The sequence below is a fragment of the Felis catus genome, chromosome E1 (assembly GCF_018350175.1).
Source record: "Felis catus isolate Fca126 chromosome E1, F.catus_Fca126_mat1.0, whole genome shotgun sequence".
In the NCBI taxonomy this organism is placed as follows: domain Eukaryota; kingdom Metazoa; phylum Chordata; class Mammalia; order Carnivora; family Felidae; genus Felis; species Felis catus.
This window is the reverse complement of record NC_058381.1, coordinates 230,398-249,933: the sequence shown is the minus strand read 5'-3', so window position 1 is coordinate 249,933 and position 19,536 is coordinate 230,398. Positions and strand designations below refer to the sequence as shown.

General features: G+C 53.6%; 1 protein-coding gene across 4 annotated transcripts in view; it reads left to right on the top strand.

The window, feature by feature from the left end:
* Window positions 1-19,536, top strand: part of ZZEF1 (zinc finger ZZ-type and EF-hand domain containing 1) — a 103,166-nt gene that overhangs the window by 59,892 nt on the left and 23,738 nt on the right. For 2 of the 4 annotated variants that reach the window (XM_023243635.2, XM_011288812.3), the window contains exons 29-42: window positions 350-818; window positions 1,482-1,646; window positions 4,150-4,269; window positions 4,946-5,107; window positions 6,836-6,965; window positions 8,514-8,652; window positions 10,143-10,308; window positions 10,849-11,111; window positions 11,996-12,156; window positions 15,074-15,203; window positions 16,489-16,628; window positions 17,157-17,434; window positions 18,086-18,260; window positions 18,821-18,953. In XM_023243635.2, the coding sequence (XP_023099403.2) occupies window positions 350-818; window positions 1,482-1,646; window positions 4,150-4,269; window positions 4,946-5,107; window positions 6,836-6,965; window positions 8,514-8,652; window positions 10,143-10,308; window positions 10,849-11,111; window positions 11,996-12,156; window positions 15,074-15,203; window positions 16,489-16,628; window positions 17,157-17,434; window positions 18,086-18,260; window positions 18,821-18,953 (2,631 nt within the window). Of the gene's footprint in view, window positions 1-349; window positions 819-1,481; window positions 1,647-4,149; window positions 4,270-4,912; window positions 5,108-6,835; window positions 6,966-8,513; window positions 8,653-10,142; window positions 10,309-10,848; window positions 11,112-11,995; window positions 12,157-15,073; window positions 15,204-16,488; window positions 16,629-17,156; window positions 17,435-18,085; window positions 18,261-18,820; window positions 18,954-19,536 lie in introns of all 4 variants that reach the window. The other 2 variants (XM_023243633.2, XM_023243632.2) reach the window with 1 other exon arrangement.

The window sequence follows — 19,536 nt, the reverse complement described above, 5'->3', positions numbered from 1 at the left end:
AATCCGAAGCAGGCTCCAGGCTCCGAGCTGTTAGCACAGAGCCTGACGCGGGGCTCGAACCCACGAGCTGTGAGATTGAGACCTGATATGAAGTCGGACGCTCAACTGACTGAGCCACCCAGGCGCCCCAATAAAACTTCTTTTTAAGTGTGATGACAGTGCTGGGGAGATTTTGACTTGTATAGTGAGACAAAGGTTTATTTTCTTCAGTAGATGTGTGTATCACTGTGGTAACCGAGGTATTTCTCGTCTTAAATTACAGAGTTTATATAGATTATTTTCTCTCCAGAAGTAAGCAGTAAGTTTAGTTTTGACTTGTTTCACTACCTTCCTTGCTGTTTGCATTTAGCGAAAGAGTGTATTCAGAAGAGTCTCCTGTTGCTAAGATTTTTGCCCATGGGAGTGAGTTCAGAAGAAAGCCGTGACAAGTTGGCGGCCACAGATGACGTGGATCACCTGCAGCCACGCGACAGGCACCCGAGGACGAGCTCTGTGGTGGAGGAGCATTTCCAGGCCTCGCTGTCTCCCGTGGAAGCGGCCACACCTGCCGTGAGGGACGGGGGTCCTGGCTCGGAAGCGCAGCCACACCTGCCCCCCGGCAGTGGCCCCCCTGCCTCAGAGGTGCCCCCTGCCGCCCCTGAGGAGCCCTCGTCACCTTCCGCTCCCACCCGGCGGCCTCCCTTCACCCGAGGGCGACTCCGGCTGCTCTCCTTCCGGTCAGTGGAGGAGGCCAGACCGGCGCCCACAGTGAAAGAGAAATACCCCCTGCTGAGGGATGTCCTGGACTTCATCAAGGACCAGTCCCTCTCCCACGAGAGGTGAGCCGGGCAGCGCCTTCCCAGCACCTTCTCTTTTCGAGCTGTAGGCACCCGGGCTGGTCAGAGGCTTGAGGTTCATGTGAAGGCAGGCAAGTTAATACTTGAAAGAGAGATTGAGATTTGTTCTAGAATGTTCAATGAAAAATCGGGTGATTATTTTTTTCTTTTAGAGGTGTAGTTTGTCATTTCAGATTTGCACGTTACACTGTATGAAAATTGCACCTCAGTAATATCCTGTTAGGGTGCAAAGAAACATTTGTTATGGTCGCTGTCGTTAATAGGTGTGTCTTTTTTAATTCTGGGAGAAACTTAGGATTTGATACTTTCTGACAGAATTATATACCTGTGGACCTACATCTCTGGAAGTATTGCATTTGCATGTTTTAATTTCCCGTCCTGAGAGTTAAAACTTTGTCTCTGTGGGGCAGTAAAGAACCCCACGTTCCTTTTTGATGACTGAATTTGTTAGTCTGGGCTGTGGGGCTTCTGGACAGTTGGCGGGAGCCGCTTCGTGTTGCTGCTGGGCAGTGACTAAAAGTAGCCAAGAGGTGCTGGTCCCCCTCCTGAGTGACCTTTCTGACGCCCTCACAGCAGTCCGTCCGTGTTGTTAACATGCCCCCGCTTGAGCTCTCTCGGTGCCCCTGACTTGGGTTCTGTGTTCAGTGTTGTGAAGGTTCTCTCCTGGAGGAAAGCCCAAGCGCAGAGCGTCCTCGAAGTCCTGAGGATAGTTCAGTACTGCGCGGAGTCCCTCGGGCAGCCGCACTGCTTCCAGCCGCCGTGCATTCTCTTCCTGCTGGAACTTCTGACCTGCCAGAAAGAGTTTACCAAGTAAGTCCAAAGTCCATACCTGCAAGGAACACGGGCAGGGGTAGTTTTAAAGAAACCCTGATTGTCTTCTTTAATCAGTAACTCGTATTTCCGTGGAGGATGCAAATGTATGTTTTTGGTCAGTTCTCTCATCCTGTGGAGAAAGGGGTTCTATCCTTTTAGCGAGTAAATACCAGATACGAGTTCGCTCCTCCTGATGAGTTTATCAGCTGTATTTGACCAGACAGTGAGGATTGTGTTCCCTCGTACCCGTGCTCATCAGTCAGCTCCTGGAAGCTGTGAGCTGACTTTAATTTTCTTCTACAGTAAGGACATGAAGTGTTTCACAAGGTTGTTCTCATAGCTCAGTCAGTATTTCCTGAGCACTATGCCGGGCGCTGTTCTAGGTGATGTATGTGCAGGCAGGCAGGATTCTTGTTCTGATGGAGCTTGTATTTTATGGAGGAGAGACAGACAATAACAGAAGTCCATCCATCCATTCGTCTGTGTAATCTGCCCGTCCTGGACAGTGACACACAGTAATCCGGTGAAGCTGCTGTCGTGTAGGTGGGGTGGTCAGGGAGCAGGCTGAGAAGACGGCCCGTGAACCGAGAGCTCAGGTTGAACTCGGGGAAAAGCACTGAAGGCCGAAGGAACAGGGCAGAGGCCTTAGGGCAGGGGCTTAGCCCGAGGAACAGAACGAAAGCCAGCGTGCCTGAGGGAGGAGGATGGGAGGAGACGCGCTCAGGAAATTAGGCAGGGCTCAGGTGGTGTACATCTTTGTAGGACATGATTTAAGGTGTTTGGGTTTCATACTGAGTCGTAGATGGGGGACCCCAAGCCCGGGAGGAGCATACTGGCGTTTGCGTTTATGAAAGACCCTTCTGGCTGCTCTCTGGGAAAGCGTGGGCAGAAGCAAAGTAGTTGGTGGATGGTGATGCGCTTTCCTGAGGGGAAGAGAATGGAAAAACAGATCGGGGAGAAGACCAAAGTTGTTTGGTGTGTGTGGTTTGAGCTGCCTCTTTCACATCCAAATACAGATATCCAGGCAGTAAGGGTAAGGGTCTGACGTTCTGCAAAGAAGCCAGGGTTAGGGACAGAGTCTCAGCATATAGGTGGTCTTTAAAGCCGTGAGACCGGATGGCCAAGAAAGAGGGCAGAGGTGGACAAGAGCGGGCTCGGGACTGAGCATGAAGGTCATCTCTTTATTCAGAGCTGAGGAAGAGGGGTCAGCTGAGGAGATCAGGAAGGAGTGGCCATCAGGAGCGAACACTGGGGGTGGTGGGTCATAGAAGCTGAGAGAAGAATGTGTCGTACGCTGATGTGGGAGGTTGCACCACGTGAAAACACACTGGGTCTGCTGCAGTCTCATCGGGGCCGTGGGGCCGAAAGCCCGGGCGCACCGGGTTGAGAGGAAAATGGGGCGTGTAAAATGGAGGGAGAGACCACAGACAATCATTTCGAGAACTTTGGCCTCAAAGAGGAGCAGAGGACAGGGGCAGAAATGCAGGGGAAATGGGATCAACGGAGGGTTTTTAAGAGGTGTCAGAGCGTTTCGTATGCTGGCGGGAGAGCATCAGTTTGAGGCGCACTTGATGCACGGCAGGTACCGCGTGACTCCAAGGGGTCGGCTTGCACAGAGCCCAGGAGGCCGTCTTTGGCTGCAGGGGGGGTCACAGCATGGATGGAGGCACAGAGACGGGGGACGCCCGTGTGACCTTTCCGTTTTTAAACAAAACGGCAGAGTCATCAGCTAAACATGAAGGGTTGGGAGGAGTGGCGGCCATTTAAGGAGAGGCAGGAGGGGTTGAAAGTAACACCAAGTGAGAAAGGCAGGCTGACTGCCTGAGAGCTTTGAGCGCTTGTTTGAGAGGTGCCTCTTCCAGCGACACTGTGCTGTGCGGTGCTGGTGCCTGTGTAGGGTTCCCAGGCGAGTGTATGGTGAGGGGGGCGTGGGGTCTCAGCTGGGTCTGCGGCCCAGATCAGGGAGGCACGGGTGGCAGTGGGCGCGAAGTGACGTCCTGGGTCATCAGGGAGGAGTAGGTCCTGTGGTGTGTAGGGCTCCTTGGGGCTGAAGTCGCTGCTGTGGGGGTCGGGTCGCAGAGAGGGTGGGCAGGCTGCTCTCAGGTGAGGGTCTCAGAGGTGATGCCATCACCGTGGTGACAAGGGTCAAGGTGGAATCTGTGAGGGGAGGCGAGGGTGGGTGTGGCTGACGAGCGCGGAGTACTTAACCCAGAACCCGAGACCCTCGGTGGTGGTGGCCAGCCATCAGTTGGGGGCAGGTTTATATTAAGAGAGAGAGAGAAACGATTGCCGCCCCTCACTCCTGGCGCCGGCCCCCCGGCCCCCCCACCCCCACCCGTGACCCTGCTTCGCCGTTGCTCCCAGCGACTGCACTTGTGCTCAGGTCCCCGGCCAGTTTGTGCGGGCGCCGCGTCGTGGCTCTTTTTCCTGTAAGGAATCACAATTACTAAGTAAGCGATGGCTTGGCAATCAGGTGATCAGTGTTTTCCTCCGTTTCTAGTTATTTTGGGCACTTGGAGGGCTGTGGCGCAGACCTGCACAAAGAGATTCGAGACACTTACTACCAGTTTGTTCTGTTTTTGGTCAAAGCGGTTAAAGGATTCAGCAGCATAAACGACAGGTACTGTATAACTGCGCCATTTCCAGAGAAAGCGTTCTTCCTACTTTTTCTGATTTTAGAAGAAATACGTGTTCAGTGTTGAAAATACGGAAAAACAGAGTTAAAAAAAGTGGTGGTCCCTGATCTTACCAGCTTGAGCTCATTGCCAACCTACTGTATACTCTGTCCCAGCTTCTTCTCTGTGTGGTGTGAGCGTTTTCAAGGGGATGGTTCTCAGTCCATGTAGGGATTTCCAACCTGTCATTTGAGTTTCGGGTGTATTAGGTGCAGTCTTAGAATTTGAGTAGAGAGCCCTTCCCCAGGCGCCTCCACAGTAGGTGCTTCAGACAGAGACCTCGAATCAAACGGTCTCCCTCTCCTCCTACGCTGACCGACCTGGGCTAATTCGGGACTGGCCCCCATCTCGCTGTTTATCGGGAGGTGATCTTTACGGCTCCGTCCTTGACCGTAAAACGCCCCCCGAGGTAGGCCTGGCAGGGCAGACGCCTCACTTCGTGCTTCTGGAGCTCTTGCTGAGCTGTGTTTTGACGAGGGCTTGTGTGGGGTGTGTGCAGTTTGGAAGGACCAGCCGTCCCGTCTGCTCTCCACCTGCAGACACGGCGGGTCGTGACTTGCATTGTCTTGTCCCCCTGGCGATGGACAGCGTCCACAAATTGCACCGTCATGGGCTCTCTAGGTCCCTGCTGCCTGCCTTGTCCTGTGTGCAGACAGCCCTGCTTCATCTTCTGGACATGGGCTGGGAACCTGGCGACCTCGCTTTCTTTGTGGACATTCAGCTACCAGATCTCCTCATGAAAATGACACAAGAGAACATAAGTGTCCACGACAGTGTGATCAGGTAAGAACCCGGTCCTGCGTCTGTGGCTCCTCGAGCGGATCGTGAGTACTGGGGTCGCAGCTGGGTTCCTCTGGTTAGGCTCCTCCCTGTGTAGTGTCCTGGCTCGGGCACAGACCAACCGGGTGACTTTGAGCAGGTACTCGGAGCCCGCTCTGCCTCAGTTCCCTCCTCCTCCCGCCTGGAGATAATAATGGTACCTACCTCCCAGGATTGTTGTGAAGGGCAGGTGAGTTCTGTTTCTCAGGGGTGAGAACAGGGTCTGGTGCGAGGAAGCATATGTGAGGTGGTGGTGGTGGGATTGGGAACGTGGAGGACAAGGACCCTCCGCACTTTTGGACACCCTGGTACCGCTTGTGGAATCAGAGAACCCTTTTCTCTATTCTTTGGTTATGTGCATATAGGGTTTTAGCCACTCTACCCTCTTGCGTATTGTAAAGACTTAGTTTATGAGAAAAAAACAGTATGCGGATTTTCTTTCCTTTCCACTTTTAATGTCTCCTCCCTGCTCAAGTCCACTTACCCAGGAGCCAGTCGTGTCTGTAGAAAAGACAGAACAGGGGCGCCTGGGTGGCGCAGTCGGTTAAGCGTCCGACTTCAGCCAGGTCACGATCTCGCGGTCTGTGAGTTCAAGCCCCGCATCAGGCTCTGGGCTGATGGCTCGGAGCCTGGAGCCTGCTTCTGATTCTGTGTCTCCCTCTCTCTGACCCTCCCCCATTCGTGCTCTGTCTCTCTCTGTCCCAAAAATAAATAAACGTTGAAAAAAAAATTAAAAAAAAAAAAAAGAAAAGACAGAACAAAACGAGAGAAGGAAGGCAAGGGGAGAGCTTCGCTTTGTCAGACATTCTGGGGAAGGAGGTGGCGCAGCAGCCGTCTCCTCATTCCCCAGAGCCTGGCGTCGCCCTCTGTGAGGGGACGCAGCCGGGGTGGGGGTGAGGGGGTCAGCCAAGTAGTCCCACCCCCCCACCCTGCCACTTCCCTCCGTGCCCCGCCCAGAGTGGAGTCTGTTGTGTTCGCATTTAGCGGCGAGCAAATCCCTTTGTATGTAAAATTCTGGTGCTAAAACAAACTACGAACTGAAGTTATGGAAATCTATAATTTTTTTTATCTAAAAGGAGCCCATGGGAGTATCTATATGAAATTCTTCTTTGAAAGGAGGAAACTGAGGGGCGCCTGGGTGGCTCAGCTGGTTAAGCCTCCGATTTTGATTTCGGCTCAGGTCATAATCTCACAGCCCCTGAGTTCGAGCCCCGCGTCGGGCTCTGTGTCGACAGCCGGGAGCCTGGAGCTGCTTCGGATTCTGTGTCTCCCTCTCTCTCTGCCCCGCCCCCGCTCACGCTCTGTCTGTCTCTGTCAAAAATAAATAAACGTTAAGACAAAGTGTCACGAAACAAGGACACTGAGCAGAGCGGAGTGTGGTGCCAGGGCCTCAGAGCAACTGACGGGGGAGGCAGAGCCCGGGTCTCCCGCCTGCCTCTCTTGCTGGAGCTGAAAAAGTTCGCTCTGGCTCCAGTGCCTGGCACAGAATAGGGTCACCACGAACGGCTCGCAGGTGCACTTGCGCCCTGGGGGCACACCTTTCAGGCTCCGGCTCCTCACCCACTGTCGTCTGTTCCTCCTCACTGCTGTGTACCTCTCGGCAATCTGGCGGTCCTGGGACGTCTTCGCTCGGCAGCGTGAAGGGGCCAGTCTGCTCCCCAGCGTGCTTTTCTCTCTGTGTCCTTCTTGCAGCCAGTGGAGTGAAGACGATGAGCTTGCTGATGCCAAGCAGAACTCAGAATGGATGGACGAGTGTCAGGATGGCATGTTTGAGGCCTGGTATGAAAAAATAGCCCAGGAAGACCCAGAGAAGCAGAGGAAAGTAAGACCTCTCAACTGGAGTAATCTGAAGTGATTTGCTGGGAGTTTGGAGAGGAGAGTCTGCCCGGGGGGTGCCCGCAGGCCGGCTCCCGAGGGTCCCGGTGGTACAGCCTGAGGGGCCCCGAAGCCCGGATTGACCTCCCTCCGAGTGCAGCTCCCTCCTGGAGAACCGGACTCCCAGAGTGTGGGCTCGCGAGGGGCCCACGTCTTCCTCCCTCCACCGAGAGAAGTGCTGAAAGCCCTGGGCCCCGGTGTCCTCGGGCAGCACACGCTCTTCCTGTAGGCAGGTGACGTGGGGAGCCACGTCGCAGTCGTGGGCCGCCCGGCAAGCTTGGGAGCAGCCGAGCGCCCAGTCACAGTTCCGTGGTCCAGACGCACGGAGGCACCGGGCTCCGACAGCCTGCCGTGTCTGTGTCCGCGCTCACTGCCACACTGTGCCAGGCATCTCCTGCCTCAGATTCGATCATTTTCTCAGGATCGCGTGCCTACTGTGTGCCAGTTAACGGTGGTCACGTAGCACCTTTGTGGTGCTCAGATGGGGCACGCCCACGTGGCCTCAGCGAGTTTTCTCTCTCCCGTGGTAGTGTCTTACCGAGAGCCGTCAGTAGCTCTAAGGTGGTGTGGCTTGTGTGCTCTGATTTACTTAGTGATTTACTTCCTGCTCTCCAGGCGGTCCTGAGGCCTGCAGCTCCTTTCCGGTAAAACCGGTGCTTTTGCTCATGCCGCGGTGCCCCCGCCTCCCCGCCCCCCGTGGAAGGTTTCCCTTTCACGCGCCTGCAAACAGCGCGTCCTCGGCAGCGTTTCCTGTTTCTCTGACGCTGCTCCGTCCAACCAAGTACCCAAGCTAGAAATCTGGATGCCGTCCTTGACCTCTCCCTTCCGCAGCCCCACGTCCAGTCTGTCCCCAAGGTGCCGCACCTCGGCCTCCCTAGCGTCTGCCAGGCCTGCCCGCCTTTCACCGCCCTTGTGTCACCGAGCTGCTTTGACAGCCACTCCCGTGGCCAGTCTGCCGGACTGTGGTCTTGCCTCTTGCAGTCCATCCCCAACTCGGTAGCCAGGGGAACTTTTAGAAAGCTCAGAGATCGTTCCTCCACCTGCTTCCCCCGCGTTTTACCGCCTTTTACACTCAGGTACTGAATTACTGATGCTCTTATGAACCACCGTCCCGCGGTCTCATTCCCTCCTGTAGAACTTGCGACTGATGGTGTTTGTCATGCCTGCCACGCTCACCCCCACCCAGCTGACACCTGTTTGTCCCTCAGGTCTCAGCCGAGGACTCACCTCCTTTGAAAACCCTTCACGCCCTTCCCAACGGCCGCTGATACCCCCTGCAGGGTTCTCTCGGCTCCTGACTTTGCCCGTCGGGGCTATCGTCAGTCTGTATCGTCACCAGAGGGGGTTCCTGAGTAGACGGCAGTCCCTCCCTCTTCTCTCCCTGGCACCTGCTACAGGGCGGAGCCCTCGCGAACCTCTCCCAGGACGACTGGGTTAATGGGCAGCGGCCACGTTGGGAAGCCCATCGGCTAACTGCGTTGCCTTCACCTTACAGATGCACATGTTCATTGCCCGCTACTCTGAGCTGCTGCACGTGGACATCTCCTGCGACGGGTGTGACGAGATCGCGCCCTGGCACCGCTACCGGTGTCTGCAGTGCAGCGACATGGATCTCTGCACGACCTGCTTCCTAGGTATGCGCCGCGGTCCAAGCGGGCCTTGCCCAGAAGTGGTAGTCGTGCTGTTTTCCGTGACCGGGTCGGTTTTTCTCACTCCCCTTGTGCTGAATAGAAAGACTGCCCGGGGTGTGCTCTGACTGGTTGGCAGATAGGAGTCTCGTCTCCTGGGTGAATGAGAAGCTCCAGAGCTGTGGCCTGACGGACTTCCGGCTTCTGTCAAGCTGGGTGTAGTCGCTCAGTAAACACAAAGGACCCACGAATGCACAGTCAGCTGAGCCTGCAGAACATTACTTTTCTCTCCGAATCATGCAGTGTGTCCAAGTGGTCGAGTACACAGAATCAGACCTCAGAAATCCTTGAATATGCCTGGTGTGCAGGTGCTGAGGGAAAGCACATTGACATTCGTGGGTATCTGAGTGCTCTGTACACATGGCCCGGTCCCAGAAGGTATAGCCCCGTCCTGGGAAGCGGCTACAGTTTTAGCAGGAGCTAAACAGGACATGCCTACAGAATACATATTCCAGGACACGAATGCTGAGTTCCTGATGAGTGACCGAGTGTTCTGGAAAAGTTCAGAGGTCATAGTAATCGGTGTTGCAGGGGAGGCTCGTGAGGAAGTGTGAATTGTGGGTTGTGACTTCGTCTCTGAAGAAAGTCAGAGCTGGGCGATGTGAAGGTGGTGCATCACTGCCCAAAGCAGAGCAAGTCCGGAGACAGAGGAGTGAGCACCTGTAGTGTGTCTAGAGTCTTTCCAGCTGAGTGACGGACCGAGGCAGGCGAGGCCCAGACTGGGGCCCTGGGGTCATTGGCTGGCGTGTTGGAACAAACCTACAGACAGTGGGGTGTTGACACAGTCAGATCTCTCCTGGAGGGAGGTGGCTCCGGCCTTATAGGAGTTTCCCTTGGGGACTCGGTCTCAGCAATGACCAAGGGTTGTTGCCTGGACCAGCTTCGTGGTGGCGGGAGCAGTAAGGGGTCAGATGTGAGGGGCGGTGAACAGGGTGTGCGATGGGGCACGGAGACCCACGGGATGCAAACGCTGTTTCTCACTCACAGGGTTTGAGATTGTGGGGTCTTTTTCCCTGTGTGATTCTGGAACGAAAAAGTGAGAGCACAGACCCGAACACTTCTCAGTGCTTGTTAACGGGAATACACAGTAGATGCTTCATGTTTGTCAGAGGAGGGGGTCACACAGGAGACAGCTCGCAGATGGGTACGCGGTCTTGTTTCTGCCAGGTGGTGGTCACAATGGGAATTTGTAATACACTCGATCAGGCTCTGTGTGGCACCGGGAAAGGGGGGATTGATCCGTGGTACCATGGCTAAGAAGTTCTGTGCTGAGTGTACTGTTGATGTGCTCGGAGCCACTGGGCGGAACAGCCTGGTGACTCCTGACATCCTGAGCGGTAACTCGGCAGAGCCCTGCTTCTAGATTGGTTTGTGTTTGGAAACTAGCCCTTGTAAGAGCCCTTTGCCTGATCCGCCTCCCGCGGCTGTTTCCCCAGGTGGGGTGAAGCCCGAGGGCCACGGAGATGACCACGAGATGGTCAGCATGGAGTTTACCTGTGACCAGTGCCAGGGTTTGATCATCGGCCGGAGGATGAATTGCAATGTGTGTGATGACTTCGATCTTTGCTATGGGTGCTATGCGGCGAAGAAATACTCCTATGGGTATGCCTCCTTTTTTTCTTGAACAGATTTCAAACGTGCCTACGAGTAAAGAGACCAGTACGCTGAATCCCCACATACCCATTACCCAGATTTAACAGTTAGGGAGATTTTGCTATGTGTGCTTAGCTTATTCCTTTTTGTTCTTTGTTAAAGTATTTTAAAACAAATCACTGATCTTAAATTATTTCCTTCGTTCATACTCCACATCCATTCTAAAAATTATAAACATTCTTTCACGTTACCAAAATGATATCACACTTTGCAAATGTCACAAAAGGAATTCTACATCAGGTAGTTTGCCTGGAGAGTCTTTTGCCAGGGAGGGGGTGAGGGGGTGTGAAATCCTGAAAGGGTATCACAGTGTTTGTGTTGGTTCATTTTCCTGGGGAGAGGGCTCGTACCTTTCTTTATACTTTCAGTTAGCACGGCCTTAGAGGTCACAACGCCCAGCAGTGACCGTGCACGCACCCCCGCTGAGGCCCTGTTTCTCGATTCGAGCCTCACAGAGGCCCGTAGGCCGTAATTGTGTCTTCTTTGCAGCCATCTGCCCACCCACAGTGTCACGGCTCATCCGATGGTGACCATCCGGATCAGCGACCGGCAGAGGCTCATCCAGCCTTACATCCACAACTACGCCTGGCTGCTCTTCGCCGCGCTGGCTCTCTATAGCACCCACCTGGCCAGCGCAGAGGATGCGGGCGGTGAGAGGCTGGATTCCCGGGCCCGCAGCAGCGCCGCGGCCCTGCACAGCCAGTGCATGCAGCTTGTGGGGGACTGTCTGATGAAGGCTCACCAGGGAAAAGGTGATTGTCGCTCGTGCACCGAAACCAGACCAGCTCCCAGCCGCTTGTGCAGGAAAAGCCTCACTAGCAGTGAAATGCCGTGCTCGGTTAGAGGCAACCCAATCCACTTTTGCACGGGAGACGCTCACCCTGGTGTGGAGCTCATTCCAGACTCTCACATGCGTTTGAGGAAGATTGGCACATTAAAACGCACTTAGTGCCTCTAAAATATTTACACGAAGTTGAAAAAAAAAAAAAAGACACAAAAGCTACCAGTTGAAACTCGTACTGTCTGTGGATGAAGTATCTAGTGTTTGGATCTGCCAGACTTAACTTTGCCAAAGGAATAGTTTTTAGCCCGGAGCACACATCCGCTTCACGCGACTGCGTTCTGGATGAGAGCACTTTGTAATTAAAGTCGTTCGCCTCATAAAATCTCTAGACGATTCTGACTTGACTGCGGAGTGCTAAGGAGAACATAGCGTGAATGTTACTTCTGACATGTTCCGGTCCTTTCACAGTAAGGGACTCCCTCTTCTAGAAAACGCTGAGGACATCAGACCTGTGTTGGGTGGCAGGGGGGCAACACCAGTGCTTTGGAGCCGTCTTGTTACCTGTTTGCCGGTGGGAGTTTAGAAATCTAGTTGTGTGGGGCAGTGGTTTCCTGGGTAGACAGTCCTGTTGTGTCTCCAGTCTTCTGCTGTTAGTGAAGCACAGGCCTTCGTCACTGTTTAGGCTTTTGGTGCCTGAGGTCAGGTGTGGGTGCCGGAGAGCTTCGTGCTCTGGTTTGCTCTGTGGAGAGCCCGGCCGTCTACTTCCGTAGAGGAGCAGTGACTGTTGGCGCCTGCGGGAATTAACCCTCGTTGTAAAATGTGTAACCATTCCCTTATTTGTTCCCCTCGTAGGTCTGAAAGCCCTAGCTCTTCTCGGGGTACTGCCAGATGGTGACGCTAGTCCTCAAAGTCAGGCCCCGGCCGTCGCTGTGCCCGCCCACACACCGGAGGAGGAGAGAGCGGTCCGGGTCGCTGAGGGCCCGTCACACACTGGCCCTTCTCCGCACGACACTGTACGTCACAGTTCGTTACTGTGCACCATGTCGGGTCAAGAGGGGGAGCCATTCTGAGCGGGGAGCAGAACAGAGAGGTTAAGGCCGCAGATGCTCTTGACCCAGGTGTCCCGGGTTCCGGCCCCCTCCCTGTCCGATCCTGGGCATGTTACCACCACATGTCCTCCACTTTCTTGTCTGTGAAGCGGGGTGAGAATAGTAATACCTGCTTCCTAGGGTTGTTCTGAGCATTTGCACACATGACACGGTGAGCTGATGTGCATAAAGTGCTGGAAACTGTGTTCACAGTACTTTCTGTGTCAGTGTTAACGGCTCCTGTCGCCTGCTCTGGCGGGGTCCTGAGGCCGGAAGGTTACGCACCGAAAGGGACTTGTTCCTGCCCGTGGCGAGCCCTGTGCATAGGAAGCGGTGTTCACAGTCGGCCCGCAGGCAGGGAACACGATGTGCTCTCTGTGTGCCAGGTAGACACAGTGGTTCGCGAACGTCTGTCTAAGTAGAGGGGAAGCCTTTCTGGACTCACTTGGAGCCAGTGATTGCGATCCCAAGGATGGTTTTGTGGAAAAGCACCGCATACCTTCTGTGATGCTGCCTCCGAAGCTTGAGTTGGTGCCGGGAGTGCCCTTGACTTTGCCTCGGGAGCTGCTCGTGTTTCTGTCCTCTCTGTCATGCTCACCAGTTCAGGGATCCCCCGTTTGATGGTTGTGGCTCACCGTGATCCCAGTGTCCTTTAGAGGAAGACGAAAGTAAAGATGGCTGGTGAAAACTTGAGAGTTTTGTCAGCTTCACTCAGCCAGGGAGCCAGCACAAGACAGGCGACACAAGCTTCCGGCCAGTCTCTGACGTGCTGACGTTTCTGACCACAAAACTCTGGGCAGCATGTCAACCACCCACAGATGGTGGTGGGGCAGAGAGGACGTTGTCAGCAGGGATAGCCTCCACCCTGAGCCTGGGGCAGTTATGTCTTCCTGTGAGCTCCTGGCATCCCAGGACAGGCTGCCTTGAGCTCTCTGCTCCCTGTGTATCCTCCTGTTCCTTTATTTGCATCAGAATGGCCTAGATGAATTTTTTTTATTCAGTGGATTAAACGCTGTTATTTTGTGGGAACCTAGCCAGCTCAGTCCGTAGAGCGTGTGATCATTGATCTCAGGCTTGTATATTCAAGCCCCACGTTGGGTGTAGAGCTTACTTAAAAATAAAATCTAGGGGCGCCTGGGTGGCTCAGTCGGTTGGGCAGCCGACCCAAGCTGAATGGGTTTCCAGCCGCAGCCTGCACACTTAACTACCGTGCGGCTGGTGTGCGTTACTCAGCGTCGCCGTGCTTCGGTTTCTGTCTGTGAGACGCAGGCACACGACGGTGCTCACCCACAATGCCACCCTGCAGGTAAGGGCGCGAATACGGGCCGGGCGCGAGGGGCTCTACTCCCACACAGTAGTCACTACACCTCAGTGCTGCTGTGGTGACACGGAGACTATTTGTTGGGAGTGCGAGCTGGTGGAGCCACTCTGGAGCGCAGTACGGAGGCTCCTCAAAAAGTTCAAAGCAGGGGCGCCTGGGTGGCTCCGTCGGTTGGGCGTCCGACTTCGGCTCACGTCATGATCTCACAGTCTGTGGGTTCGAGCCCCGCGTCGGGCTCTGGGCTGACAGCTCGGAGCCTGGAGCCTGCTTCAGATTCTGTGTCTCCCTCTCTCTCTCTCTATCCCTTCCCTGCTTGCTCTCTGTCTCTCTCTGTCTCTCTGTCTCTCTCTCTCTCTCTCTCTATCTCTCTCTGAAATAATAAACATTAAAAAAAATTTTAAATAAAATAAAATGTATGAAATATATTACTTTCCATTACACGTCTTGATGCTCAGATTGTCCCATGTTTGGCCCGTGGAAGCGCCTTCCTGCTGGCCTCTCTATCCTTCTGATGTGTCTTTTTCTTTGAGCACTTCCTTAATTTTTGTTGCAGAAAGGTGTTTCAGGCTCTTCTTAGAGGCTTTCTCTGGCCCAGGGGAAAAGGCCTAAGGAAACACCGGTCGAGGGCTGTCATCCTGCCGATCTAGGCAGCTCACTGCCTGACTCTTGAGCCCAGGAAAGCCTCGCGGCTCCAGCAAGAGCCCCCTTAACAAGGCTCCTTGCCAAAATAAAAATCTCAGAAATGTAAGCTCAGTGTTCTAGAAGGACACTTCCTTTTTTTCTTTTTCCCAAGAGAAGGACTTTCTGTAAGTGGCTTCTAAAAGCTAAGTAGGATGGGGGCACCTGAGTGGCTCGGATGGTTAAGCGTCCGACTCTTGACTTCAGCTCAGGTCGTGATCTCACGGTTCGTGAGATTGAGGCCTGAGTCAGACTCTGCTGATGGCGTGGAGTCTGGGATTCTGCCTTCTTCCCCCTCTGACCACCACCCCCCCACACACACTCTCTCTCTCAAAATACATAAAAATAAACTTACAAAAAAAGCTAAGTAGAATGTACTCGAGGTTTGTACTATGGCCATCGCTAATGGAACTGTGGGCTCTGATGCAAGGGCATTTGGGAGACATTTGGGGGATGGGTTGCAGTGATGGCTGTCTTAATTAGAGCACAGATTTATCGTCAGAAATGAGGCACATTTTGTTAAGGAATTCAAAAGTATTTCAGTCCATAAAGACTGGCTAGTGATTTTAAAAATTGAATCATATTACAACATTAATGAGCAAACTTAAAAAAAAGTTTTTGAAGCAGGGGAGGGGCAGAGGGAGACACAGAGAGAGAGGATCCCAAGCAGGCTGCACACACAGCACAGAGCCCAACACGGGGATCAGTACCACAACCGTGAGATCATGACCTGAGCTGAAATCAAGAGTCGGACGGACACTCAACCATCTGAGCCGCCCAGGCACCCCAAATGAGTAAACTTCTATTATAAGAAACCTTCATTCTTTTGCGTTTTGTTTTCAGGGAAAGAGAGATGGTCACAAGGTCAGACCTTTCGACTGCAAGCAGAGGAGTAAGGAGGACGAGGGTGCATCTTTAATGAAGGATCCCGCACGCCAAACTCAAGTTTCAGACTCACCTGCAGGGCTTCCAGGTGAAGATTCTTCGATCATGACCTTGATCTCTTTTATCTGAAATGCACACAGACCCATCCCTCGGCTGTTTGTTGCACACGGTTTCAAACTGGCTAGCAACCAAGGGCGCACGGTTTCTCATTTTGTATTGGATGGTACTGCTAACACTTTGCCTGCTTTCCTCCTTTGTTATTCCCTAATTACGGAGGGCCTTCCGTGTGCCAAGCCCTGTGCTAGACTGTGGGGATGCGACAGGGACCAAGTCAGACAGACACGCGGGTCCCTGCCATGGTGCTTGCAGTCTGGGAGGGTGTCGAGCACGGTGCGGTGACTGTAATTGGAAGTGAGACGTGGCTCTGTCCAGAAGAGAGGTGTGAGCGGTGGCGACCGGTGTCTAACCGGAACAACCGTATCCACAGGAAGCCTTGTAAAGGTCAGGCTGCGAGGGACCTCAGCCGTGCTAGGACCTGCTGTGGGGAGAGACTTGGAGGGCAGGCGGGACAGTAGCAGATCAGGCCCCAGAGTGGGAGCCGCCAGGCAACTGGAGGGGAGCGTCCCGCCGGCAGACGGGCATGGGTGGAGGAGAGCCCTAGGGGTTGCTGTGTCCTCTACTGAGGAGGGCCTCGGCTGACTGCCCGGGGCTGGCAGCAACAGGGTCGGAGCTGCGTTCCCAGAAGATTGATGAGCCCAGAGATGGAGGTGCGTGCTCTGGGCTGCAGAGCCTCCTTGTCGGGGCGGCCCAGCGTGGGGGGAAGCAGCGAGTGTCTCCCTGGCCTGTTCCGTGATGGAGGCAGGAGTGGGCACCGGGCATCCTGCCCCGTCCATGGGGCCAGCCCTCAGCAGGGGCTGATGGGCGTCTTCGCGGTGCAGCCGGCTGACACTCCTCATTGGCCCAGGCCCTCTTTGGTCTGCACAAGTGCCAGCGTCCCGGTCCACATACAGAGTATTCATCCATCAAGCGTCCTCTGGGCACCTGCTATGCTCGAGAAACATTTCTAGGTACCTGTGACACATCACTGAAGGACAGTAAAAATCTAGAAGGGAAGACATAATATAAATACCAGCGATTGGGTTTGTTGAAAGGTAACCAGTTAGCATGAGCACAGACTAGCAGGGTCAGGGGAACGGCGACTGCAGAGGCTGGGTGCCCTGTGTTTTAGGAGGGCAGTCGGGGGGTCCCCTTGAGTGTTCAGCAAAGTCCGAGTTTCGTTCTCTTTCGGCTCAGGGACGGTGCAGCAGCTTACTTGCTGCTTGTACGTGCACAGAACGTGGCAAGACCTGAAAGTTTGATGTTTTACAACTCAGATGCTGACACTTCAGTCGTGTCCTCTCAGAAGCCCATCGAGGAAAAGGCAGTTACTCCCAGCCCGGAGCAGGTGTTTGCTGAGTGTTCCCAGAAGAGGATTTTGGGATTACTAGCAGCCATGTTACCTCCCTTAAAGTTGGTAAGAGACAGTGGTACTTTCTTTTCTGGAAGAGGGGTGGTAGTTTTGTGGGAGAGACCACCTGTTACTAGCAGTCATCTGTGTGTCCCTGAGAGTAGCATAATAAGTTCGAAGTGGGATTGTAAGAGGATACCTGAAGGGGTATTTGGTGTCTCAGTCAGTTAAGCGTCCAACTTTGGCTGGGCTCGTGATCTCACAGTTCGTGAGTTGCAGCCCCACGCGTCGGGTTAACTGCTATCAGCACAGAGCCCTCTTTGGATCTTCTGTCCCCTTCTCTCTCTGCCCTTCCCCCACTGGTGCTCTCGTGCTCTCTCTCTCTCAAAATAAATAAATAAACTTAAAAAAAAAAGAAAAAAGACGATACCTGAGAATGTCTTTTCTCGCCTGATTGTGCGTAGCTGTTGAGGGAAGATACCGCATGGCCCCTGTGTGCTAGCCAGGTGTACCTAGGACGTGAGGGGTACGGTGTGCAGTTGATGAGGTTACACGGGCTCCGTGTTGAGTAGGTGTTTCTCCTTCTCTTGGCAGGACCCCGCGGTCCCCGTGATAGACCTGGAGCGTGCCCTCCCACTCATGTTTCAGGTTGTCATCTCGAACGCAGGCCACCTGAACGAAACCTACCACCTCACGCTGGGTCTTCTCGGCCAGTTAATCACCCGCCTTTTACCAGCAGAGGTGGATGCTGCCGTGGTGAAGGTCCTCTCCGCCAAGCACACCTTGTTTGCAGCGGGGGACAGTTCCGTCGTGCCAGATGGCTGGAAGACCACCCACCTGCTCTTCAGCCTGGGAGCCGTGTGTCTGGACAGGTAGCCCCCCGCACCCTGTCCCACCTTGCTGTCCCATTTCCTTAAGTCCGTGGTCCGGCCCTCGATTCACTCCCGTGTGCTGTTGTCCAGGCATCTCTTGTGAGAATAAAATGAGTTTGATTAGAAATAGTGTCACCTGACATTCAAATTGTCCTTAAAACCCACATTAAAACAGCTGTGTGGTCGGGGCGCTGTCTGCTGATTCAATTTTCTGATGATGTATACATTCTGGTGGTTTTTCCCTGGCAGCAGTAAGTGTGGGCTTGGAGGTTGAAGCAAATAGGTCAGTTTTTACTGTAAAAGTAACAGTCACAATTCCAAATTTGGAAAACAGAAAAGGAGAAAAAAATCACCCCAGCCGCACCGTCTTAATGCACCTGGTACTGTTTCAATATATTTCCTTCTGAGCTCTTTTTTTCTGTGTGTGAATGTGAGTGCACAAGTGCACTTGGACGTGTGACTGTTTTTACAGAGTTTTTTTTTAAACGTAGCCGTAGGCTGAGCGTGTAGATAACAGAGGGGTCGTTCGGGTCGCTTAAACTAATGGGCGAGTGGCTCTCGGGCAGGCGGCTGCACCTGCCGCGGAGTGTCGTGAGCTCTGCTGAGTTGACTTTAGAGCCCGCACCACCTAACGGAGCTCTCGCCTTCCAGCCGGGTGGGCTTGGACTGGGCCTGCTCCATGGCGGAGATCCTGCGGTCCCTCAGCGGTGCCCCCCTGTGGCGTGACGTCATCGCCACCTTCACGGACCACTGCATCAAGCAGCTGCCATTCCAGCTGAAGCACACCAACATCTTCACCCTGCTTGTGCTGGTTGGCATCCCCCAGGTACGCCTCTTTGGAGGCTGGGCCACGTCTTCCCACCCTCCGCCCGCACGGCAGGGTCTCTGCAGCATGTGTCTTGGGGAGTTTCCTCCCTTCAGGTATATGATTTGCATGTACAGGATTGCTGGGTTTTCAAGATTATGGGATGGTCTGTCTACCGCATTTTTAACAGGTTAGGCATTTGACTCCTTTGTTAGCCAGTAGCTGGCTTTGACTACTAGCAGGTAACTCATCGGTGAAGTTACAGAGAACCTCAGGGTAGTTGTCTCTTGGGTGGGCACTGACCTTGATCTTTCTGATCCTCACGGCTTGCAGTTGGTTGGGACAAAGGGTACTGTGAAACTTGACTTCCTCCAGCAAGCATGTAAACCACTTCTGTGCCGGGCCCTGGACGTAGGAAGCCCATCCTTGAGGACTTGCTGGTGTAGGAGAGCCCGTCCTTGAGGACTTGCTGGCGTCCGGGGCACCAGTAGGGAGGCGGGGGTGGGGCTGGTGTTGGGCTGTGGGCCTGTTCCTGTCTCCGTGTCCTTCTGAGTTGCCTCTTGGTCTCTGTCCTGCTCTAGGTCCTCTGTGTGGGAACTCGCTGTGTGTATGTGGATAATGCCAATGAGCCCCATGACGTGATCATCCTGAAGCACTTCACTGAGAAGAACAGGGCTGTCGTCGTCGATGTCAAAACCCGGAAAAGGAAAACAGGTGCCAAGCGTAATTGCTTTTTCTAAGAATGAAAGGAAGCTGTCCAACCTCTGCATACTCTGAAATGCGTAGAGATACCTTGGTTCTTACCCTTGCCTATGGTTTTTTTAAAAAAACAAGTTGTGAGTCTCTGAGCTTCTTTTTCTTCATCTCTGAAGAGATGTGGTTGAGTTAGGGTAAAAAAATTTTTAAGTCTGTTTATCTTATTTGAGAGAGACAGAGAGAATGCAAGTAGGAGAGAAGCAGAGAGAGAGAATCCTAAGCAGGCTCTGCATGATTGGAGTGCAGAGCTGACACGGGGCTCGAACTCACGAAACTGTGAGATCATGACCTGAGCCGGAATCGAGTCAGGCACTTAACTGACTGAACCACCCAGGCGCCCCAAATTAGGGTAAATTTGAAGGCCCTTGCCATGCTGTTATTTTGTAGATATGGCTCTGTGCTTTTGGTGGGACACATTTAGGTTCTGAACATGTAATTTTTCCATTTGCCAGTGTTCTTGCTTTTCTAGTGGGTAATTTAAATAGATTGTGGAGTCAGATGTCTAAATGAGTGTGAAATAACTTTGAATAAGTATGTTGAC